The sequence below is a fragment of the Scyliorhinus canicula genome, chromosome 2 (genome assembly GCF_902713615.1).
Source record: "Scyliorhinus canicula chromosome 2, sScyCan1.1, whole genome shotgun sequence".
Lineage (NCBI taxonomy): Eukaryota > Metazoa > Chordata > Chondrichthyes > Carcharhiniformes > Scyliorhinidae > Scyliorhinus > Scyliorhinus canicula.
Window position 1 is genome coordinate 214003996 of NC_052147.1, and position 23493 is coordinate 214027488.

The 23493-nt window shown below is 43.7% G+C and overlaps 1 protein-coding gene across 6 annotated transcripts in view; it reads left to right on the forward strand.

Moving 5' to 3' along the window:
• The first annotated feature begins 1236 nt into the window (after positions 1-1236).
• galnt13 (UDP-N-acetyl-alpha-D-galactosamine:polypeptide N-acetylgalactosaminyltransferase 13) overlaps positions 1237-23493 on the forward strand; it is a 704750-nt gene continuing 682493 nt past the window's right edge. For 4 of the 6 annotated variants that reach the window (XM_038789559.1, XM_038789560.1, XM_038789557.1 and 1 more), the window contains exons 1-2: positions 1237-1688; positions 9356-9639. In XM_038789559.1, coding sequence (XP_038645487.1) covers positions 9498-9639 — 142 coding nt within the window. In that variant the 5' untranslated portion in view covers positions 1237-1688; positions 9356-9497. The remainder of the gene's footprint in view (positions 1689-9355; positions 9640-23493) is intronic. The other 2 variants (XM_038789558.1, XM_038789561.1) reach the window with 2 other exon arrangements.

Consider the following 23493-nt stretch of genomic DNA (forward strand, 5'->3'; position numbering starts at 1 on the left):
TGAATGTTAGAATCATAGAATCATAGAATTTACAATGCAGAAGGAGGTCATTTGGCCCATTGAGTTCGAACCTGCCCTTGGAAAGAGCATCCTACTTAAGCCCATGCCTCCACCCTATCCCGTAATCCAGTAATCCCATCTAACCTTTTTGGACATTAAGGATAATTTAGCATGGCCAATACACTAACCTCATATTTTTTTTTTAGACATAGAACAGTACAGAACAGGCCCTTCAGCCCTCAATGTTGTGCCGAGCAATGATCACCCTACTCAAGCCAATGTATCCCCCCTATACCAGTAACCCCCCCCATTAACCTTATTTTTTAGGACACTAAGGGCAATTTAGCATAGCCAATCCACCTAACCCGCACATCTTTGGACTGTGGGAGGAAACCGGAGCACCCGGAGGAAACCCACGCACACACGGGGAGGACGTGCAGACTCCGCACAGACAGTGACCCAGCCGGGAACTGAACCTGGGACCCTGGAGCTGTGAAGCATATATATCTTTGGACTTTGGGAGGAAACCGGAGACCAAGAGGAAATCCACTCAGACACGGGGAGAATGTGTAGACTACACACAGACAGTGAGTGACCCAAGCCGGGAATTGAACCTGGGACCCTGGAGCTGTGAAGCAACTGTGCTAACCACTGTGTTACCATGTTGCCCAGTGTCAGAGTGTTGGACCAATTTACTTAGCCTCTCATCATCGGATAACCCTCTTATCCCAGGAACAAACTCAGTGAAGCTCCACTCCACCATCTCCAATGCAAGTATATATTTCCTTAAATATAGAAGTCCTGGATCCATAGAGCCATAGAAAAGTTAAGGTGCAGAAAGTGCTAAGGTAGCTCAATGTCGGAATTTGTCTGATAGTGTTTCTGCTAAGTCGCAGTTACTACTTTAAAGTCGCTATGCAGATACATGATATTGGTCTTGCGAGCATCAAAGTTCCAAGCCGAATCCAGCACCAGGACTGGGGACAGCTCCTTGTGCCGCTCACCCTGCGGCCGCGCGCCGACCTCCAGCTGCAGTCCCGAGCCCCGCCCCCTCCTCCCTTCAGGATCGGGGCAAGCGCGCGCGCGGACTGTGAGCTCCAGTGCGCAGGCCCAGGGGCAATCTCGAGGTGGCCGGGGCAGACTAATGGGAAGATTGGCGGCTCCTCCGACCAATGAAAGGAGGGAAGAGGCTGGGCGTTTGGTGCGGAAGGCGGGACTTCCTCAGGCTCTGCGGTGATTGACAGCTGCCGGCGAGCTGCGCTCCGGTTGTGCTGGAGCCTGCGGAGTGAAGTGGGGCTGCCGTCCCTCTCCACCTCCCGCCGTGCGCGACTGGCACCTGGGCTGCCAGGCAGTGATCGGCGGCGCTGACAATCGGCAGCCGTCTGTCTCTCAAATGCACGGCCTTGTGAGCAGGTCAAAGTAAATCTCTGAACACTAAAGGGATGGCAGAACCGCAGACTTGGGCTCTTTGTAGCGGTGCCACAGCATCGCACTTGCAGGTTAAAAGCAGCAGCAGTGTCACTTTGCTCCCATAATTACTCTTGCACTTTAGCAAATCTTCGCAGCATTTTCTTTTCCAAGAGCCGCGTTTCTAAGTGCGTCAATTGACTGGTGTCTGCTTGGTCTGCAGGAATGCAACAAGTTGATTGCAGCAGGGGCTACCCTGTCTATCTTTCAGACGTTAGAAGGTAAGCAAAGCCTTAGTTTGGGGAGATATATAATTTGCTAAATATTTTCCCTGGGAGGCGTCGATGTACTTTCAAGAGGGCACAAAACATACATTGTAAGGGGGGGGGGGGGGGGGGGGGGAAGAATGACAATTGGAGACTGTAAACGCAGTTACAAAGACAGATCGTGTCGGGAGTTCAAGGTGGGCTGCAGCGATTCTAGTTTGAATTGAAATACTCTTTAAACAAATTGCCTATCCAGTTTGTTTCTGCATATGACTTTTCCACAGTCGAGTCTGGAAACGATGCGCTGATTTCTTTTATCCACTTTTAAATGACGTCGGAAATTAATTGGAAACTTTTGTTTTTGCCAGCAATCGGAGGTCGAACAGCTGACTTGTAAATTTAAAATTGACGATCACGGAGCGTGCTGTGTCCGTTTTACAAACCGCGCGACCTGTCGGAACTCTTCGAGCTAGTTTGAGAATCCGCTCAGCCGAGAATGAAACCGTGGGAAATGCGTGTTTATTAATTCCGCGGCGATGGATACAGTAGCAAATGCTTTGGTGGTCTGCGTATGTCCTTATTCGTGGATTTGGCAAAAGGCGCTCAGCCTGCAGCCTTTGATTGTAGGCGCAGTGACAGCACTGTTTCCTGCAGCAGAATTACACATTTCCATTCGTGTTGCTTTCGACAATTAAGTTATAGAACTATTAGGACGCATTGACAAGTTGGCCTGGTAAAATGTTAGTATCCCACAGCGGATACTGTTTTTACCGAATACAGTATTTTCAGTATACAGTCATGGCTTCCTTAATTAGGTTATTTTAATTTTGTACATGAGACATTCCAGACGGTGTGCGAATGACATGTATATAACACAAACACTCCCATTTCTGTAAGAGGCTCGATCTAGTGGAAACTACTTTCCCTTGTCGTCAAGAAGCCAAGATACATAATATGAACATTGCAAGTTAGTAAGCACCCCGACATGGAATAAGTACAGTGTTATTAGTTGCAGATTAAACACTTTAATGCATAACCTTTTGAGGTTTATTATGTATGTTCGAGAGAGTAGTCTGATGTAAAACTAACAAAAGCCATTCTGTTGCACCCCCTGGACTCTGATAAATTTGGTAACCATGAGACAGTTTTATGGTAGTATAGAATTTGAAAATTGCTGAAAAGAGAGATATGTTGCTGAATCTTTACTTCTTGCACCATCAGGATAAACACAAGAATGCCAAATTTCAAATGATCACAACTATTTCTACCACAGAGAAAAAGATTGCTGATTGGTTGGCAGGCTGAATCTGATTGGCCATGGAGGAATCAACAGGAACTATAGGTTCCCCAAACTCTTGGGTAATTCAAAAAGGCGAGAAGGCTTAAACATATTCCCTTTGTTTGGAGGGAATGGGTCTGTGGATATGAATGTGTGTTGCTTCGTGCAAGTGTAATTAAGCCATGCTACGAGAATGCCTCTATGTTAAATTGGCTTTTAGTGTAGCTTTAAGCAAAGTTGGGATTGTTCAGCAAGTGCTGCACAATTGTGGAATCACACCGAACAGTAGACTTTTTTTGAGTATTGCAAGCAGGCGCCTGTTGTGTACGGTCTGTTTCTGCCTATTACAAAAAAACCAAACGAACATATTGTTTGATTCCATCAGCCAGTCATTGGGATGTGTGGCTGACGTATCTGGTATCGCACAAGCACTGAAATTCAGACACAACATTGTTGTGATTGTTTGAAATTTGGCATTCTTGCATTTGATCTGTTGAGAGAAAGATGAAAAACTTTGGCAACGTGTTTCTTTTCCGTAATAGGAGAGTTGTAAAGCCCAGCAAAGGATTTGCATAGAATAACATTCCTTTGTATTTTTCTTCCTCAATAATTAGATTTAACTCATATCTCAACATAACTTGGGCGACACGCTGGCATGTTGTTTGGGCTGAATTTTACAAGATGGGTTATATCCCTAATGTCAGGGTAAAAAGTGGGTACCCAGGCCACATTTGCCAGCAGCATGACTGGCTCGGTCTTCTGACCAAAGGCAACCTCCTAATTGGCTACCTGTTGACCTGCCCTCCAGATGTGGGTGGCAGGTGAGTTGTTGATGCTGCTGGCCCAATTCACAGTGCTGGCAGTTCTGGAATATCTGCAACACCGGGGGGGGGGGGGGGGGGGGGGGTGGGGGGAGGGGGGGGGGGGAGAGATCGTGGCTCCTGTGATGTGCAGGACATTGTGGCAGCTCAGCAGGTTAGTTAAAAAATAAATTAAAATGTTTCACAGGGCAGAGTCCTCAGGGACAAACATGCTGCCTTCTCTTCCACGTTGTTCTGTTAAACCATACCTGCCACTGAGAGGCCACCAGCTAAATGGTAGTGTGGGGGTGGGGTGCTGACACCAACAAAAAATGGCCCCAATTGGGCCTTTTTATAGATCAAGGAGGTGAACAACCTTTCCGTGGCTATTCCCATTGTTGACAAAATGTCCCGATTGTAGATCTGGATCGGGGAGTCGATTGACCCTGGCTCGCTGGTATTTTCCACTTCCCATCCTATGTCTGGAAGGCTGGTAAAATCCTGGCTTTTGTGTCTGTGACTAGTAAGTGCAGAAAAGTAGCTCAGAAGTGACTTCCTTATTTAGCAAAAAAGGAGGGATGACAACAGAAGACTGAAGCTCAGCTGTTGATAATTGTTTAGTCTCCACGTGTAGAATGCTACTTGAAGTCAAGTGCATTCATCTGTGTGTTGGTGTTTCCAATTTCACTCAAACTCCTTTTGGAGAAATATGATAAAATTCATTGTGGACTATAAATAGCTGTGTTTTGTCCGTGTTAATTTAGTGTGGAAACATCGATGTTGCCCTGAGTCACATTACAGGGGTGGACCATCCAGTGACCTTGAAAGGTGTTATGGATATAACTCACTTCAAATACAATTTCTAGACATTGTTAGTGATCTACAATGACTTTCCTATTCCTTTCTACTCTAGTATCTGGGTGCACAATTGAGTTTGCTGTCTGTCATTTTTGACATGAGCACATTCATCACTAAAATCAAAATAGTTAAAATTGGATTGGCATTTTATTTCAGTCACTGAATATAGACTATAAATGAGGTTTATTAAAATTTGCACAATTGACACTAACCTAATTAAACTTGCTGACAAAATTGATTTTAGTTTCACTACTGTGCTCTACTAGTTTAGAAGTGTAAATTTGCTCTTGCTGTCTTGAATAAAAATGTGCTCTCTCGCTCTCTTTAAGACAACTGGTCCTCTCTGCAAGCCCATGAGCCAGCTTCCAATTACTTTTTTCCCCAAAAGTCAATTTCTTTGCTTTTGCCTGTTGCCCACTCTTGATTCCATCCACCCCATTTCCTATTGCTTTTACCCTTTTTGCTTGTTAATAGCAGGGTTGGGAGATGCTGTCAGAATTTGGAAGGCTGCACACTGTACCCTGCAGGTAGAACCACTATATAGTGGAGCTACATCAGTGTTGGGGGAGGATAGTGATTTCAGTGGCAGGGCTGTGTCCAAGCAAACATCTTGCCTGGAAAATACAGAACTTGACTGGTGTTGCATCTGCACCTGAGACTGGTGAACAGCAAAACAATAATATATATTTAGATAGCACCTTTATGTGATAAAACATCCCAAGGTGCTTCACAGAAGTATTAGAAAAATTACACATCAAGCCACATAAGTAGATATTTGGTCAGGTGACAAAAGGCTTGGTCAAAGAGGTAGGTTTTAAGAAATTGCTGAAGGAAGAAAATGAGGTAGAGAAGCAGAGGGCTGTAAAAATAAATCAAGGAGGTGTAGGGAGGGAATTCCAGAGCTTGGGGCCTAGACAAGTGAAGGCACAATCACTGATGGTGGAGAATTAAAGTGGGGCAGCGCAAAAGACAGTTTGAGAAATTCAGATATCTGTGAGGATTGTGGGGCTGGAGGAGATGCCAGAAATAAAGAGGGTCTTAGGCTATGGAGGGATTTGAAAACAAGCTTGAGAATTTAAAAATCAAGGCCTTGATTGGCCAAGAGTGAAAGTAGGTCATCAAGCACAATGGTGAAAGAAGAATGGGATGTGCTGCAAGTTGAAACATAGGCAACAGAGTTTTGGATGGTCTCAATTGTATGCATGGTTGAATGTAGGAGAGTAGCTAGGAGAGCATCCCGTCACATTCCTGACTTGAGCATTGCAAATAGTGGAGAGGTTCTGAAGGGGCAAGGAGTTAGCTCTTCTAGTAACACTACTGGTATAGCTGCTCCATTTAAGCATCTGATCAGTAGTGACCTTCAAGATGGTGATGCTGAGGACTCTTCCTTCTAAGTGCCATCTCCACAGATCTGATGAAACCCACATTCCCCTTTGATAATGTTGCTTGGCCATGTTGCTAAATCCCAGAAGATTTATCACAATGTTGCCAGCATCTTAGTTTCACTAAATCCCAGAAGTATTCTTCAGAGCTACCAAAGAATCAGACCATCCTCAGGACATCTGAATTGCACCAACAGTACCTGCTACCGAAATACGGATTTCATTGCTGAATTTTACGTCTGAAAATTACATCAGTCCAGGGCTGTTGTAATGCTGCGCCTCTTTGGGCTTTGATTATGAACCTTTTCAGGAAGGATTTCTAATACTATCTACTGGTTGTGTAGGTGTGATATTTAGTACATGTGGTGTTTGTTTTGCTGCAGTTGCATAAAAGAGCAGACCTAAAGCTAACTGTTGCTAAGTATTCATTTACTTTAAATAATCCTCTCGGAAAGACAAATGTGAAACAGGGAAAGAGCACCAGAAAGTGAAGAATCCAGAAAATAATATATATGTTTGTCACCTGGTCCTGTCACTAAAAGACATTGACTGTCTTGGCCACTGTCCTGGCCATGCATGCGATACCCATGACAAGTGATTCAAGGAACTGAGGAAAGGCGACACCACATTAAAACCTCAAGGTTTTTGTCATTTACCAGTGTTGGTGTAGGCACGTATTGGGCAAATTGCTGTACTCCCTTAGGGCTGAGTATTTGATGGGAGACCTTCCACTGCATTTTCAGCCCCATATCCAGAAAGAATCAAGATCTCCAACTGGCATAAAACCATAAGACACAGGAGCAGAATTAGGCCATTTGGCCCATTGAGTCTGCTCTGCCATTCAATCATGGCTGATATTTTTCTCAGCCCCATTCTCCTGCCTTCTCCCCATAACCCCTGATCCCCTTATTAATCAAGAACCTATCTATCTCTGTGTTAAAGACACTCAGTGATTTGGCCTCCACAGCCTTCTGTGGCAAAGAGTTCCACAGATTCACCACCCTCTGGCTGAAGAAATTCCTTCTAATCTCTGTTTTAAAGGATCGTCTCTTTAGTCTGAGATTGTGTCCTCTGGTTCTAGTTTTTCCTACAAGTGGAAACATCCGCTCCACGTCAACTCTACCCAGCCTTTGCAGTATCCTGTAAGTTTCAATAGAATCCCCCCTCATCCTTCTAAACTCCAATGACCCAGAGTCTGCAACCATTCCTCATATGACAAGTTCTTCATTCCAGGGATTGTCCTTGTGAATCTCCTCTGGACACTTTTCAAGGCCAGCACATCCTTCCTTAGATACAGGACCCAAAACTGCTGACAATACTCCAAATGGCGTCTGACCAGAGCTTTGTACAGTCTAAGAAGTACATCCCTGGTGTTGTATTGTAGCCTTCTTGACATGAATACTAACATTCCATTTGCCTTCCTAGCTGCCGCCTGTACCTGCACGTTAATCTTAAGAGAATCGTGAACAAGGACTCCGAAGTCCCTTTGTGCTTCTGATTTTCTAAGCATTTCCCCATTTAGAAAATAGTCTATGCCTCCATTCCTCCTTCCAAAGTGCATAACCTCACAATTTGCCACATTGTGTTCCATCTGCCACTTTGCCCACTCTCCTAGCCTGTCCAAAGCCTTCTGCTGCCCGCCTGCTTCCTCAGTACTACCTGATCCTCTACAAATCTTTCTATCATCTGCAAACTTAGCAACAGTGCCTTCAGTTCCTTCTTCCAGATCATTAATGTATATTGTAAAAAGTTGTGGTCCCAGCACAGACACCTGTTTTGCACACAATCTTGCTGCATTTTGTTGGCCTTAAAACTGATGAAATATAACAGTTAAATATGTAATATATGTCACATATTCTTTTAAAATTGTTACATGTGTTTCATTGGAAGCAGTGTGGATTTCAATATGAGAATGTCCACACTTACCTATTCATATTTTTTCTTAACTTCTGTTAATAATTTGATGTAATTGTCTTTGTCAGATCAATGACCTGTAATTGCTCTTTGTAGCACGAGATGGCGCTATGATTTAAAACAAATAAACGTCAACAATAATAATAACTTGTATTTACATAGCACATTTAGCTAAGTAAAACACCACAAGGCACTTCACAAGTGACAAAAACTAACATTGAACCACATAAGGAGACATTAGGACAGGTAAAACAAAACATGGTCAAAAAGAAATTACTGTGGATCTTGGACATCTGAAATTAAAATAGAAAATATTCAGACACAGCAGCTGAGGGTGTATCTGTGGTGAGTGAAACAGATTTAATGTTTCCATCAGAATGCTTATTGAGGCATGTTTTAAGGAGCCTGTTGCAGATGGACAGAGAGAGAGAGAGAGGCAGAAGCATTCGGGAAATAATTCCAGACCTTAGAACCTAGACAGCCGAAGACATAGCTGCCAACATTGGGAAAGCCTTGATGCACAAGAGGCCAGGATGTGTGTGTGCGGGGGTGGGGGGAGAACAGGGGACCATGTTCTTAGATGGTCATTAGGTTGGAGGAGATTTAAAGAGATATGGAGGGATTAGAGCACAAGTGTGTGAATTCTAAGGTGTTGCTGGACCTGGAGCCAATGTAAGTCAACGACTACAGGGTGAGGTGAATGGGATCTGGTGCAAGTTAGGATGTAGGGGACAGAATTTTGAATGCACTCAACTTGATACAGAATGAAAGATAGATAGACGGACAAGAGAGAGCATTGCAATAGTTGAGCATGGAGGTAATTGAAAGGACTGCTGAGAGTTTTAGTAGGAATGAACTGAAGCATGGGCAGAAATGTACCATATCACAGGGATAGAAGCAGGCATTTTTGCTGATGAAGAGGAAAGGCCAGAAAGTTGAGCCCCAGGCCAAATAGAAAATTAATTTACTATTTAATTCCCAACAGTTCTGGAGTTGTTTTGTTATTTTTCAGAGTTATTTGGCGCCTTTTCAGTTGCTAGTTGATCAGTTAATTTTTATTGTTTTAGGTTTCTTCCCCCATCTTGATATAGTATCTGAAAGTTGTTTGTGCTATATAATATCATAGAAATTCTGAACTTCTTGTATCTCTTTTCTGCTGAGGTAGAAGTCTCAGCAGGCATGGTCAGTTTTGTTTCTTTGACCCAGTGTTCAGCTTATTGCCCCAGGGAACACAACAGAGGCAGGCAAAACCTATTAGAAGTGAAATTTTCACCTTGAACATTAATTCTATTACTTGGGGTAGTGTTGTGTTCTCAATTACTGGCTCTTCATAAATCCAAAGTTTTGAAGAAAGGAATGAAATTTAAGTGCATCTTGAAGATATGCTAACAAAGCATTATATGTTCTATCAGTGGTATATGACACTAAGTGTTTGTATTTTCTTTCCAGTTTCATCATGATTTAGTTCATTCATTCGACGAACTGGATTTCTGGCGTTGCCTCTCTTCTTTGCACTGTGATCTTTCTCCAAGGAAGCAAAGCCACACACACATTTCTTGCTTACCACTGTAGTTTACAAGCAAAACCAATCATGAGGAGGTTGACTTGGTGCAAGGTAGTCTTGGCTACATCTTTGGTCTGGGTTCTGCTGGATGTCTTCTTATTACTGTACTTCAGTGAATGCAACAAATGTGATGACAAAAAAGACCGATCCCTGTTACCAGCCTTGAGGGGTAAGTGCTTAATTGCCAGATTTGCTGCTGTGTAAAATCACTGAATTTAGAAAATTGAAAATAAATTACAAGGTAAAGAATCCATTCGCAAAAAATGAAGTTTGCCTTCGCCTCCACCAGTGTAAATTATGATGAACTCAAAATTTCACTTCCAGTAAATTTTGAACTTCCTCCATATGTGAAAATATGTCTTCCCTGATGAGATTAATTTGATCAAAATAAAGGTTAGTTATGCAACATTACTATGCTTTACACTAACTATTTTGGTCTTGTATACATGATGCTGACAACAGGGAGCATAAATTTACATTTGAGATATTTTCAAAATCTTTATGATGACAGATTTTGGATTTGTTTTTGAGAGTTTTGAATGTGGTCACATCTTTCTTGGGTATTAGTAATGTGGTGTTTAAGCATTTTACACAGTATTTAACCATGTCGACAAACTGCAATGATATGATGGAACTGTTTCTCCCTTTTTTTAAATGTTACAACTGTATATCTGAGGAAACTCATCACAAGAGTTTTCATTGCATTGGATTGGGCATCTGCTGTGAATGTATCTTGCGGTCCAACATAGCGTTCAAGCAGAGTTTTCAGAAAAATCTGATCTAGAAATTCAGACCTCATATTAAGGTTATTTGAGGTGTGGAAATTTTGGGGGCAGATTGATAAAACACTGGCCAGATCAGGTGAGGTTAATTTTCCTTTCTCCTGCTTTAACCTTATATTCAAAGGTTGGGGCTGAGGAATTGAGAGACTGACAAAGTTCTGGAGAGTACTACCTGATTTTTGAAGCCTCATCTGGTGTGTTTAACAAGGGGAAGTACTTATGCACATTGTAACTACCTCTATATGTTTTAGTAAAACATTTAAGTCTTTAAATAAGAGGAGTATGGGATACAAACTAATTTAGTAAATTTAAGCTTTAATTTAGGTGTTACAGATCTGTTCACAATACTTTTAGCCGATTGCAGCAACTTACTGTACTACAGATTGAAATAGAAACAACACATGCAGATTTTCAGCTGCACATAGTGAAACATTTTAGATCAAAAGGTTACAAATTTCCCTTGTTTCAGTGAACATAGAATTAAATATATATGTTAAAACATTGTACTGGAGCTTGAATTTGAACAAAACGTTATATAATACCCTAGTGTGAGCGGAATCAGTGAGTTTAGTTAAAAGCAGTAATGCTGTGACAACTAATCCATTTCTTTGCTCTTTTGACTCTTTGTTACTCTCTCTTCCAACAGTCATTTGCTGCTTTCACACTGAATGTGTTGTGTAGATAAAATGAGAAATGCATAAAATGTCACTAAAAGGGGCAGCACAGGTGGAGAAGGTAGTCAAGAAGGCATACGGCATGCTTGCCTCCCGGCATTGAGTATAAAAATTGGCAAGTCATATTGCAGCTGTATAGAACCTTAATTAGGCCACATTTGGAGTATAGTGTTCGATTCTGATCGCCACACTACCAGAAGAGATTTACCAGGATGTTGCGTGGTATGGAGGGCATTAGCTATGAGGAGAGGTTTGTTCTCACTGAAACAACGGAGGTTGAGGGATGACCTGATAAAGGTCTACAAAATTATGAGGGGCATAGACAGGGTGGATAGTCAGAGACTTTTTTCCAGGGTAGAGGGGTCAATTACGAGGGGGCACAGGTTTAAGGTGCGAGGGACAAGGTTTAGAGGAGATGTAGGAGGCAAGATTTTACACAGAGGGTAGTGGGCGCCTGGAACTCGCTGCCAGAGGAGGTGGTGGAAGCAGGGACGATAGTGACTTTGAAGGGGCATCTTGACAAATACATTAGGATGGGAATAGAGGGATACGGACCCCGGAAGTGCAGAAGATTTTAGTTTAGATGGGCAGCATGTTCGGCACAAGTTTGGAGGGCCGAAGGGCCTGTTCCTGTGCTGTACTTTTCTTTGTGCTTTGTTCTTTGTCTGTTGTTCTCTTTCAATAATTTCTTGGTTCTGATCTCAAAAATATCTTTGTTTTGAGTTTGAGATCCTCTGGCATCTATCTGCCCTGACCTCCAATAGTGTACACTTTTATAACATTTTCTAGGTATTTCAGTGACTTATTCTTTACACAAACTTACTCAAACCATGCTTATTGTATGTACAGAAATAAATGTTTTCTTCATGAACTTTTAAACATTCTCTTAATACCAAGGTGTTATGTGAAATGTAAAATTCAATCTACATTAATTAGGTTAATGATCTGGGGACTCCGTTTGATAGATGGTGAAATTTGAATTAAATGAAAGAAAATCTGGAATTAAAACCATTGTCGATTGTCGTAAAAACCCATCTGGTTCACGAGGGAAGGACATCTGCCACCCTTATCTACATGTCTACATGTGACTCCAGAGCTTTAGTGCCCTCTGTTTAAGTGATGGGCAATAAATGCTGGTCCAGCCACCAACAATTTAAAAAAATCTGTGCTTCCCTCTGGAGTTGGGGATTTGAAAACTTGGTCTTGCGCATTAAGTGGGTATGATGTCTGAAATACATTAATTGCACCTCAAAAATAAATAAATTATTAAATATCTATTATAAAAACACTGCATCTTTACATTCCACATAGACATTCTTTGCTATTTAATGTTTCTAGATGTTCAACTTATGTTTCAAGGAACTGTGTGCACGGTATTCGGATTTGAAGGTTATTTAAGTCTAGCAATTTCAAGTGTGTTTGGATTGTATCAAATATTAGTTTGTTAGCACTGCTGCCTCATGGTGCTTGCAGGGTAGGGAGATTGGCCACACTAAATTGTCCCTTAATTGGAAAAAATAATTGGGTACTCTCAATTTATTTAAAGAAATAGCAGTTTCTTACAATTTGCAGTATTTCTACATGTGATTGATCTCATTTAACTTTGGAAGGCACAATGCCTACAGACACGAGACAAAGATAATAATCACAGCATGAACTTCGACATTAAAAGGTGTGTTCTTGTTTATTTTGTATTGGAAAAAAATCAATTTCACATCCTAAAATTTTATTTTTTTATTTGATATATTGCAGGCCTTAAAATTATTCCGAATTTATGGTGCAGTGTAATATGTTAATAATCTGCTTCAGCAAAATTTTGCTGTTCATGAATATTGTAAACACATTTGCTGCTAAAATGGTTTATTGTATTAAGTGAAGTTGACTCTTGAAATAGATCTTTCCTGTGAAAGAGTGCAGAATTTGAAATTGGTCAGAATTGCTTGTTAAATTCTTGGCTTTATATTCCTCCATTTTCTACAGCCCGCCGCCACAAAGAAGATCCTCAAATACAAATATTACTGATAGCATTTTAGCATTAACAACTGGTTGTTCATTGTCAAATACATATAGTTACCAGCTTTCAAAAATGAAAGTTGCACTGCAAATTATTTTCTTAAATTTTGCGACAATTCAGCATTGTTTAAGCTTTGTGTTACAAAATGTTGCAAACTGATGTGTAACATTTTACCAGTGAGGATAATTCCGAATTGGCCCTTGTAATATAGAAGATATTATGCTACTTGATAGTTTATAATGTTGACATGACATGTTCAATATGTAATTGGAACAAGAAAGTTGAATGTTTTCTGAATGTGTTTTCTATGTTTATCTAATCTTAAACAAGTGTGGTAGTGCAGGTTAGGCAGGTTAGTCATGAAAATAAAATGATGGAAATGTAAGAATAAAGATCTTGCATTTATATGGCATTTTCATGATCCCCTGATGATCCTAAACGTTCAAGGAAAGACTTTTATTTCTTGAAGAAATAGTCACTGTTGTAATGCAGGCAAACACAGTGGCATTATTCTGTTTCCAGTTGAGTTGGTTGAGTGATACTAAGTATTGACCAGAGCACTAAGGTGTCTCCCCTGTTCATTTTTGAATAGTGCCATGGAATCTTTGACATCCACTTGAACAGCTATGTGGAATATTGGCTTCACATTCCAAGGATGGCAGTCAAAAGAGCGCAGCACCCTCAGTAATGCGCTGAAATGTCAGCATAGATTATTTGTTTGTAGAGTGAATGGCTGTTCTATTTGGATTGGAGCAATCCATAGAGTGGGATTCCCCATGGATAGTAGGACCAGTGCTTTTCCTGATGATGGAATACTCTCACCTTGTCTGGATGAGTGCAGCTATAACAATATTCAAGGACAAAGCAGCCCACCTGAATGGCACCCCATCCACAAACATTCACTCCCTCCATCACCGATGCGCAGTGACAGCAATGTGCACCATCTGCATGATACACTGCAGGAACTCACCAAGGCTTCTTCGACAGCACCTTCCAAACCAATGACTATTACCATTTAGAGGGACAAGGGTGACAGACACATTGGAACGCTGCCACCTGGAAGTTCCCCTCCCAGCCCACCACAATCCTGACTTGGAAATATATCATTGTTCCTTCATTGAGACAGGGTCAAAATCCTGGAACTCTCTCCCTAACAGCACTTTGACAGCAGTGTGTCAAGAAGGCAGCTCACCACCATCTACTCAGTGGCAGTTTGGGATGGGCAATAAATGGGCCTAGCCAGCGATACCCAGTTCCCTTGAATAAATAAAAAATCTGCATATTAATGATTTAAACATGGGTACAGAGAGCACAATTTCAAAATTTGCAGATGACATGAACCTTGGAAGTACTATTAACTGGCTGGTGAAAATGGTGGACATGTGGCAGACGACATTTAAGTCAGTAGTGTGAAGTAGTACATTTTTGGCAAGAAGAATGAGTGGAGGAAGTGTAAAATATAGGGCACAATTCTAAATTGGTGCAGGAACAGAGAGAACTGACAATATATGCTGATGGTGGCAGGGGAGTTTAAAAAGGAATACAGGATTCAGGCATTTATAAATGGCATCATAGCATTCAAAAGCAAGGAAATTATGATGAAACTTTCTAAAACTTTGGTTTGGCCTCAACTAAAGTATGAGGCTGCACTAACCAGGCGGGAAGGTTGAGTTGGGAAATTCTGCAACTTGGCAGAGTCATCTACATATCAGGATTTTTGTTCTGGGGAAGTGGAGTGGGATTAACCTGCGCTCGCCAACCCTGCAAGCAAGTTAGATGCAGCATGGAGGCAGGTGAGTGCCTCGGCAGCCCTCCTTGATTGTCTGAGACTTTGTCCCAGTTGGCTTAAAAGCTGTTTGCCCCTCTGCCTTTCCCTGGCACTTACAGCCTAATGTCAATTAGTCATGACAATTATGGCATCAATAACAGAAGCTTTAACTCACTTTATACCTCTTAATATTGTCCAAATAAACATGCATATATTGAAAAACCCGGAAACAAAAGAGAAATATATTGCAACCACGTTAAAGATGTCATGCAACTAAAGCTAACACTCCATTCCCGCTTGTGCAAACAGAGCCCCACTGACCTAATCCACTGGGATAAATGGGTGCCTGGCCATCTTTTAAAAAAAATCATTTACGGGATCTGGGCTTTGCTGGCTCGGCCAGCATTTATTACCCATCCTTAGTTGCCCTTCAGAAGGTGATGGCGAGCTGCCGTTTTGACCTGCTGCAGTCCATGAGGTGTAGGAACACCTACAATTCTGTTAGGGAGGAAATTCCAGGATTTTTGACCCAGTGACAGTGAAGGAATGTCAACATATTTCCAAGTTAGGGTGGTGGCTGACTTGGCATGGAACATAGAAACATGGAAAATAAGATAAGGAGGAGGCCATTTGGTCCTTTGAGTCTTCTCCGCCATTCATTATGATCATGGCTGATCATCCAACTCATTAGCCTCATCCCATCTTACCCCTCCCATAACCTTTGAACCACTTCACTCCAAGAATGATATCTAACTCCCTCCTGAAGGCATATGTTGTGACCTCAACTGCTTCCTGTGGTAGCGAATTCCACAGGTTCACTACTCTGGGTGAAGACATTTCTCCTGATCTCAGTCCTAAAACGTTTGCCCTGTATCCTTGGCCGATGACTCTGGTTCTGGACACTCCAACCAGCGGGAATATCCTCCCTCATCTAACCTGCCTAGTCCTGTTAGAATTTTATAGGTTTCAATGAGATCACCATCTCATTCTTCTGAACACCAGCGAATATAATCCAAACTGACTCAATTTTTCCTCATAAGAACATAAGAACATAAGAACTAGGAGCAGGAGTAGGCCATCTGGCCCCTCGAGCCTGCTCCGCCATTCAATGAGGTCATGGCTGATCTTTTGTGGACTCAGCTCCACTTTCCGGCCCGAACACCATAACCCTTAATCCCTTTATTCTTCAAAAAACTATCTATCTTTACCTTAAAAACATGTAATGAAGGAGCCTCAACTGCTTCACTGGGCAAGGAATTCCATAGATTCACAACCCTTTGGGTGAAGAAGTTCCTCCTAAACTCAGTCCTAAATCTACTTCCCCTTATTTTGAGGCTATGTCCCCTAGTTCTGCTGTCACCCGCCAGTGGAAACAACCTGCCCGCATCTATCCTATCTATTCCCTTCATAATTTTAAATGTTTCTATAAGATCCCCCCTCATCCTTCTAAATTCCAATGAGTACAGTCCCAGTCTACTCAACCTCTCCTCATAATCCAACCCCTTCAGCTCTGGGATTAACCTCGTGAATCTCCTCTGCACACCCTCCAGCGCCAGTACGTCCTTTCTCAAGTAAGGAGACCATATGTCAGTCCTGCCTTCCTAGGAAAGGTAAACGTTCACTGAACTTACTCTATAGCAAGAACATCCACCCTCAGATAAGGAGATCAACACTGCACACAATATTCCAGGTGTGGCCTCACCAAGGCCCTGGACAATTGCAGCAAGACATTCCTGCTCTTATACTCTAATCCTCTTGCTATGAATGCCAACATATCAATTGCTTTGTTCATCACCTGCTGCACCTGCACCTTTGGTGTCTGGTTTAGAGGTCACCCACGTCTTGCTGCCCATTCACCACTTTCAATCTATAGCCATTCAGATATTAATCTGCCATCCAGATTTTGTGACTAAAATGGATAACCTCACATGTATCCACATTATTTTGCATCTGCCTGGGCGGCACGATGGCGCTGTGGTTAGCACTGCTGTCTCATGGTGAAGAGGATCCCGATTCAATCCCGGCCCGAGGTCATTGTCTGTGTGGAGTTTCGAAATTCTCCCTGTGTCTGCGTGGGTTTCACCCCCACAACCCAAAGATGTGCAAGGTAGGTAGATTGTCCATGCTAAATTGCCCCTCAATTGGAAAAATTAAAAAAAAATTACTCTTAATCTGCCATTCCACTCAGCTTGTTCAGATCACACTGAAGCATCTGCGTCCTCACAGCTTGCCCCCCCCACCCCATCTAGCTTGGTTTTATGTGCAAATTTGTAGATATTACATTTAGTCATTGATGTTTACAGCATGCAAAAAGGCCCATTGGCCCAGCTGGTCCATGCCGCCCAGTTTCTATCAATAAGCTATTCCCACTTGCCTGCATTTGGCCCATACCCCCCTATATCCACCCTGCCCATATAACTGTGTAACTGCTTTTTAAAGGACAACATTGTACCCGCCTCTACCATTACCTCTGGCAGCCCATTCCAGATGCTCATCACCCTCTGTGTGAAGAAATTTCCCCACTGGTCTCTTTTGTATCTCCCGCCTCCCACCTGGCCCTCTAGTTCTAGACTCCTCTATCTTTGGGAAAAGATGTTGACCCTTTGGTAAATCCATGCTGACTCTGTCCAATTCTGCTGATTGTTGCTGATTGGGCAGTAATTGGCTGAGTTGGATTTGTCTCTGTTTCTTCTGCAGCGGACATGCCTGGGCAATTTTCCACATTGCCGGGTAGATGCCAAAGTTATAGCTGTACTACAACAGCTTGGAGAGGGTGTGCGGCAAGTTCTGGAGCACATGTCTTCAGGACTATTGGTGGAATATTTTTCAGGGTATCTAGCCTTTTCAGTATCCAGTACCTTATGCCATTTTCTTGATATTATGTGGAGTCTGCTGGGGCCTCCAGATGAGGCTGACATGGATTATCCACTCTGCATTTCTGGGTGAAGATTGCTGTTTTTGTTGATACAGTTCCAAGATGGTTTCATGATGAATGTTTGGCTGAGTGCAAGCTCCCTAATGAGTTAGCTTGGCATGAGTTTATTTAGAAACTGAAGTGGACCAATAGCTTTGTCTGATTGACATCTTTATGAGGTCTGTTTATTTGATTAAGAGGAAATTAGGTGAAACTTCTGTTATTGGTGCTACAGTGGCTTTGACACTTTTATCAAGTTGTAAGTGCAGATTTTTTTTTCATCTGCATTTCAAGTCTTACCATTGTTATATGGCTCATTGGTTCTGTACATCGTGAATGCCAGGTGAGTGGGCACAGGGGGAGCATGGAGTGAGCATGGGAACAATATTTTAAACCTACCTTTCCAAAGCTTTCTGAATCCGTTCAATGACTCTTGACTCCTTTAAGGGGCCGTGAACCACTTGTCCTCAAGAAACTGACCTGACTTCACAAAAGTAGCAAGTGTGTTATGTCTACCCCTGGAATGGAACTTACCCAATTAGGTGTGCAGGATGCCAGCGTTCTACTTGTGTCCTTATCCCATGCCAGCAAAATTTGCTGTCACTGGGCATTCAAACAGGAATCTAGGAATTGGGTCCTTCCCACCATTCTCTTTTTTTAATAAATTTAGAGTACCCAATTATTTTTTTCCCAATTAAGTGGCAATTTAGCATGGCCAATCTACCTAATCAGCACATCTTTGGGTTGGGGTGGGGGGGTGAAACCCAAGCAGATACGGGGAGAATGTGCAAACTTCACACGGACAGTGACCCAGGGCCGGGATTCGAACCCGGGTCCTCAGCGCCGTAGTCCCAGTGCTCACCACTGCACCACCGTGCTGTCCTTTCCCACCATTTTCTACTGCTTCTGGAGTCAGTTTGTCTCTGAAAATCCGCGCTCTGTGTCCTATTTTAGAAAGGATGTGAAGCCTTTTGAGGGTGCAGAGAGATTTACGAGAACATTTCCAGGGATGGGTACTTCAAGTAGGTGGATAAATTAGAGAATGGTTAGCATTGCTGCTTCACAGCACCAGGAACCCAAATTTAATTCCGATCTTGGGTGACTGCCTGTGTGGAGTTTGCACTTTCTCCACATGTCTGTATGGGTTTCGTTAAGGTGCTCTGGTTTCCTCCCACATTCCAAAGATGTGCAGGTTAGCTGGATTGGTCATAGAACAAAGAAAAGTACAGCAGAGGAAAAGGGCAGCACGGTAGCATTGTGGATAGCACAGTTGCTTCACAGCTCCAGGGTCCCAGGTTCAATTCCGGCTCGGGTCACTGTCTGTGCGGAGTCTGCACATCCTCCCCCTGTGTGCGTGGGTTTCCTCCGGGTGCTCCAGTTTCCTCCCACAGCCCAAAGATGTGCAGGTTAGGTGGATGGGCCATGATAAATTTCCCTTAGTGTCCAAAATTGCCCGTAGTGTTGGGTGGGGTTACTGGGTTATGGGGATAGGGTGGAGGTGTTGACCTTGAGTAGGGTGCTCTTTCCAAGAGCCGGTGCAGACTCGATGGGCTGAATGTCCTCCTTCTGCACTGTAAATTCTATCTATGAAGAAAAGGCCCTTCGGCCCTCCAAGCCTGTGCCGAGTATGCCGCCCGTCTAACTAAAATCTTCTACACTTCCGGGGTCCGTATCCCTCTATTCCCATCCTATTCATATATTTGTCAAGATGCCCCTTAAACATCACTATCGTCCCTGCTTCCACCACCTCCTCCGACAGCGAGTTCCAGGCACCCACTACCCTCTGTGTAAAAAAACCTGCCTTGTACATCTCCTCTAAACCTTGCTCCTCACACCTTAAACCTATGTTCCCTCGTAATTGAACCCTGTACCCTGGGAAAAAGTATCTGACTATCCACCCTGTCTATGCCCCTCATAATTTTGTAGACCTCTATCAGGTCACCCCTCAACCTCCGTCGTTCCAGTGAGAACAACCGAGTTTATACAATCTCTCCTAGCAAATGCACTCCATACCAGGCAACATCCTGGTAAATCTGTTCTGCACCCTCTCTAAAGCCTCCACATCCTTCTGGTAGTGTGGCGACCAGAATTGAACACTATACTCCAAGTGTGGCCTAACTAAGGTTCTATACAGCTGCAGCCTGACTTGCCAATTTTTATACTCAATGCCCCGGCCATTGAAGGCAAGCATGCCGTATGCCTTCTTGACTACCTTCTCCATCTGCATTGCCCCTTTCAGTGACCTGTGGACCAGTACACCTAGATCTCTCTGACTGTCAATTCAATGTATATTCCCTACCTGCATTAGACCTCCCAAAATGCATTACCTCACATTTGTCCAGATTAAACTCCATCTGCCATTTCTCCGCCCAAATGATCTAAATCCTGCTGTGTCCTCTGACAGTCTTCATCGCTATCTGCAATTCCACCAACCTTTGTGTCGTCCGCAAACTTACTAATCAGACCAGTTACATTTTCCTCCAAATCATTGATATATACTACGAACAGCAAAGGTCCCAGCACTGATCCCTGGGGAACACCACTAGGCACAGCCCTCCAATCAGAAAAGCACCTTTCCATTGCTACTCTCTGCCTTCCATGACCTAGCCAGTTCTGCATCCATCTTGCCAGCTCACCTCTGATCCCGTGTGACTTCACCTTTTGTACCAGTCTGCCATGAGGGACCTTATCAAAGGCCTTACTGACGTCCATTTAGACAAAATCCACTGCCCTACCTGCATCAGTCATCTTTGTTTAGCACACTGGGCTAAATCGCTGGCTTTGAAAGCAGACCAAGGCAGGCCAGCAGCACGGTTCGATTCCCGTACCAGCCTTCCCGAACAGGCGCCGGAATGTGGCGACTAGGGGCTTTTCACAGTAACTTCATTGAAGCCTACTCGTGACAAGCGATTTTCATTTCATTTCATTTCATTTCATTTGTGACCTCCTCGAAAAACTCTATCAAGTTAGTGAGACACGACCTCCCCTTCACAAAACCGTGCTGCCTCTCGCTAATACATCCATTTGCTTCCAATTGGGAGTAGATCCTGTCTCGAGGAATTCACTCCAGTAATTTCCCTACCACTGAAGTAAGGCTCACCAACTGTAGTTCCCTGGATTATCCTTGCTACCCTTCTTAAACAAAGGAAGAACATTGGCTATTCTCCAGTCGTCCGGGACATCATCTGAAGACAGTGAGGATCCAAAGATTTCTGTCAAGGCCTCAGCAATTTCCTCTTTTGCCTCCTTCAGTATTCTGGGATAGATCCCATCAGACCCTGGGGACGTATCTACCTTAATATTGTTCAAGACGCCCAACACCTCGTCTTTTTGGATCCCAATGTGACCCAGGATATCTACACACCCTTCACCAGACTCAACATCCACCAATTCCTTCTCTTTGGTGAATACTGATGCAAAGTATTCATTTAGTTCCTCGCCCATTTTCTCTGGCTCCACACATAGATTCCCTCCCCTGTCCTTCAGTGGGCCAACCCTATCCCTGGCTACCCTCTTGCTTTTTATGTACGTGTAAAAAGCCTTGGGATTTTCCTTAACCCTATTTGCCAATGACTTTTCGTGACCCCCTTCTAGCCCCCCTGACCCCTTGCTTAAGTTCCTTCCTACTTTCCTTATATTCTACACAGGCTTCGTCTGTTCCCAGCCTTCTAGCCGTGACAAATGTCTCCTTTTTCTTTTTGACGAGGCCTACAATAGCCCTCGTTATCCAATGATTGCAAAATTTGCCATATTTATCCTTCTTTATCACAGGAACACGCTGGTCCTGAATTCCTTTCAACTGACATTTGAAAGCCTCCCACATGTCAGATGTTGATTTACCCTCAAACATCCACCCCCAATGTTGGTTCTTCAGTTCCCGCCTAATATTGTTATCATTAGCCTTCCCCCAAATTAGCACATTCACCCTCGGACCACTCTCATCCTTTTCCACCAGCACTTTAAAACTTACTGAATTGTGGTCACTGTTCCTGAATTTCCCCCTCTACTGAAAATGCTACCACCTGGCCAGGCTCATTCCCCAATACCAGGTCCAGTAAAGCTCCTTCCCTAGTTGGACTATCTACGTATTGTTTTAAGAAGCCCACCTGGATGCTCCTTACAAACTCTGCTCTGTCCAAGCCCCAAGCACGAAGTGAGTCCCAGTCAATATTGGGGAAGTTAAAGTCTCCCATCACAACAACCCTGTTGCGTGGGTTTCCTCCGGGTGCTCCGGTTTCCTCCCACAGTCCAAAGATGTGCGGGTTAGGTGGATTGGCCACGCTAAATTGCCCGTAGTGTCCTAATAAATGTAAGGTTTAAGGGGGGGTTGTTGGGTTACGGGGATATGTGGGTTTGAGTAGGGTGATCATGGCTCGGCACAACATCGAGGGCCGAAGGGCCTGTTCTGTGCTGTACTGTTCTATGTTCTATGTTTTACTCCTTTCTAAAATCTGTCTACCTATCTGCTCTTCTATCTCCCGCTGACTGTTGGGTGGCCTTTAGTAAACCCCCAACTGCACCCTTCTTATTCCTGATCTCTACCCATATACCCTCGCTGCCCTTTGACGTGTCCTCCCGCAGTACAGCTGTGATATTCTCCCTAACCAGTAGCGCAACTCCTCCACCCCTTTTACATCCCCCTCTATCCTGCCAGAAACATCTAAATCCTGGAACGTTTAGCTGCCAATCCTGTCCTTCCCTCAACCAGGTCTCTGTAATGGCAACAACATCATAGTTCCAAGTACTAATCCAAGCTCTAAGTTCATCTGCCTTACCCGTAATACTTGCATTAAAACATATGCACTTCAGGCCACCAGTCCCGCTGTGTTCAGCAACATCTCCCTGTCTGCTCTTCCTCAGAGCCATACTGGCCCTATTTTCTCGTCCTCCCTCAATTTTGTCACCTTCTGACCTATTGCTCCGGTACCTAGCCCCCTGCCATACAAGTTTAAACCCTTCCGTGTTACACTAGCAAACCTCGCAGCCAAGATATTTATGCCTCTCCAATTTAGATGCAACCCGTGCTTCTTATACAGGTCACACGTGCCCCGGAAGAGCTCCCAGTGGTCCAGATAACTGAAACCCTCCCGCCTACACCAGCTGTTTAGCCACGTGTTCAGCTGCTCTATCTTCCTATTACTAGCCTCACTGGCACGTGGCACAGGGAGTAATCCTGAGATTATAACCCTAGATGTCCTGTCTTTTAACTTTCTGCCTAGCTCCCTGAACTTCTGCTGCAGGACCTCATCCCCCTTCCTGCCTATGTCATTAGTACCAATATGTGCCACGACCTCTGCCTGTTTGCCCTCCCCCTTAAAGATGCCCGCTACCCATTCTGAGACATCCTGGACCCTGGCACCAGGGAGGCAACATATTATTCTGGAGTCTCTTTCACGTCCACAGAAGCCCCTGACAATAGAGTCCCCTATGATTATTGCTCTTCTGTGCTTTGACCCTCCATGCTGAACATCAGAGCCAGCCGTGGTGCCACTGCTCTGGCTGCTGCTGTTTTCCCCTGATCGGCTATTCCCCCCAACAGTATCCAAAGCGGTATACCTATTCGAGAGGGGGACAACCACAGGGGATTCCTGCACTGACTGCCTGCCCGTTCTGGTGGGCACCCATATCTCTGCCAGCACCTTGGGTGTGACCACATCTCTATAACTCGTATCTTGCATGCTCCTAAGTGCATCCAATTGCTGCTCCAACCGAACCACGTCGTCTGTGAGGAGCTGCCATTGGTTACACTTGCTGCAGATGTAGTCGACCGGAATGCTGGAAGCGTCACAGATCTGCCACATCTCACAGTTGGAGCACTGCACCCCACTGAGTGACATGCTAAATTGCTCCTTAGTTTCCAGGTTAGATGGG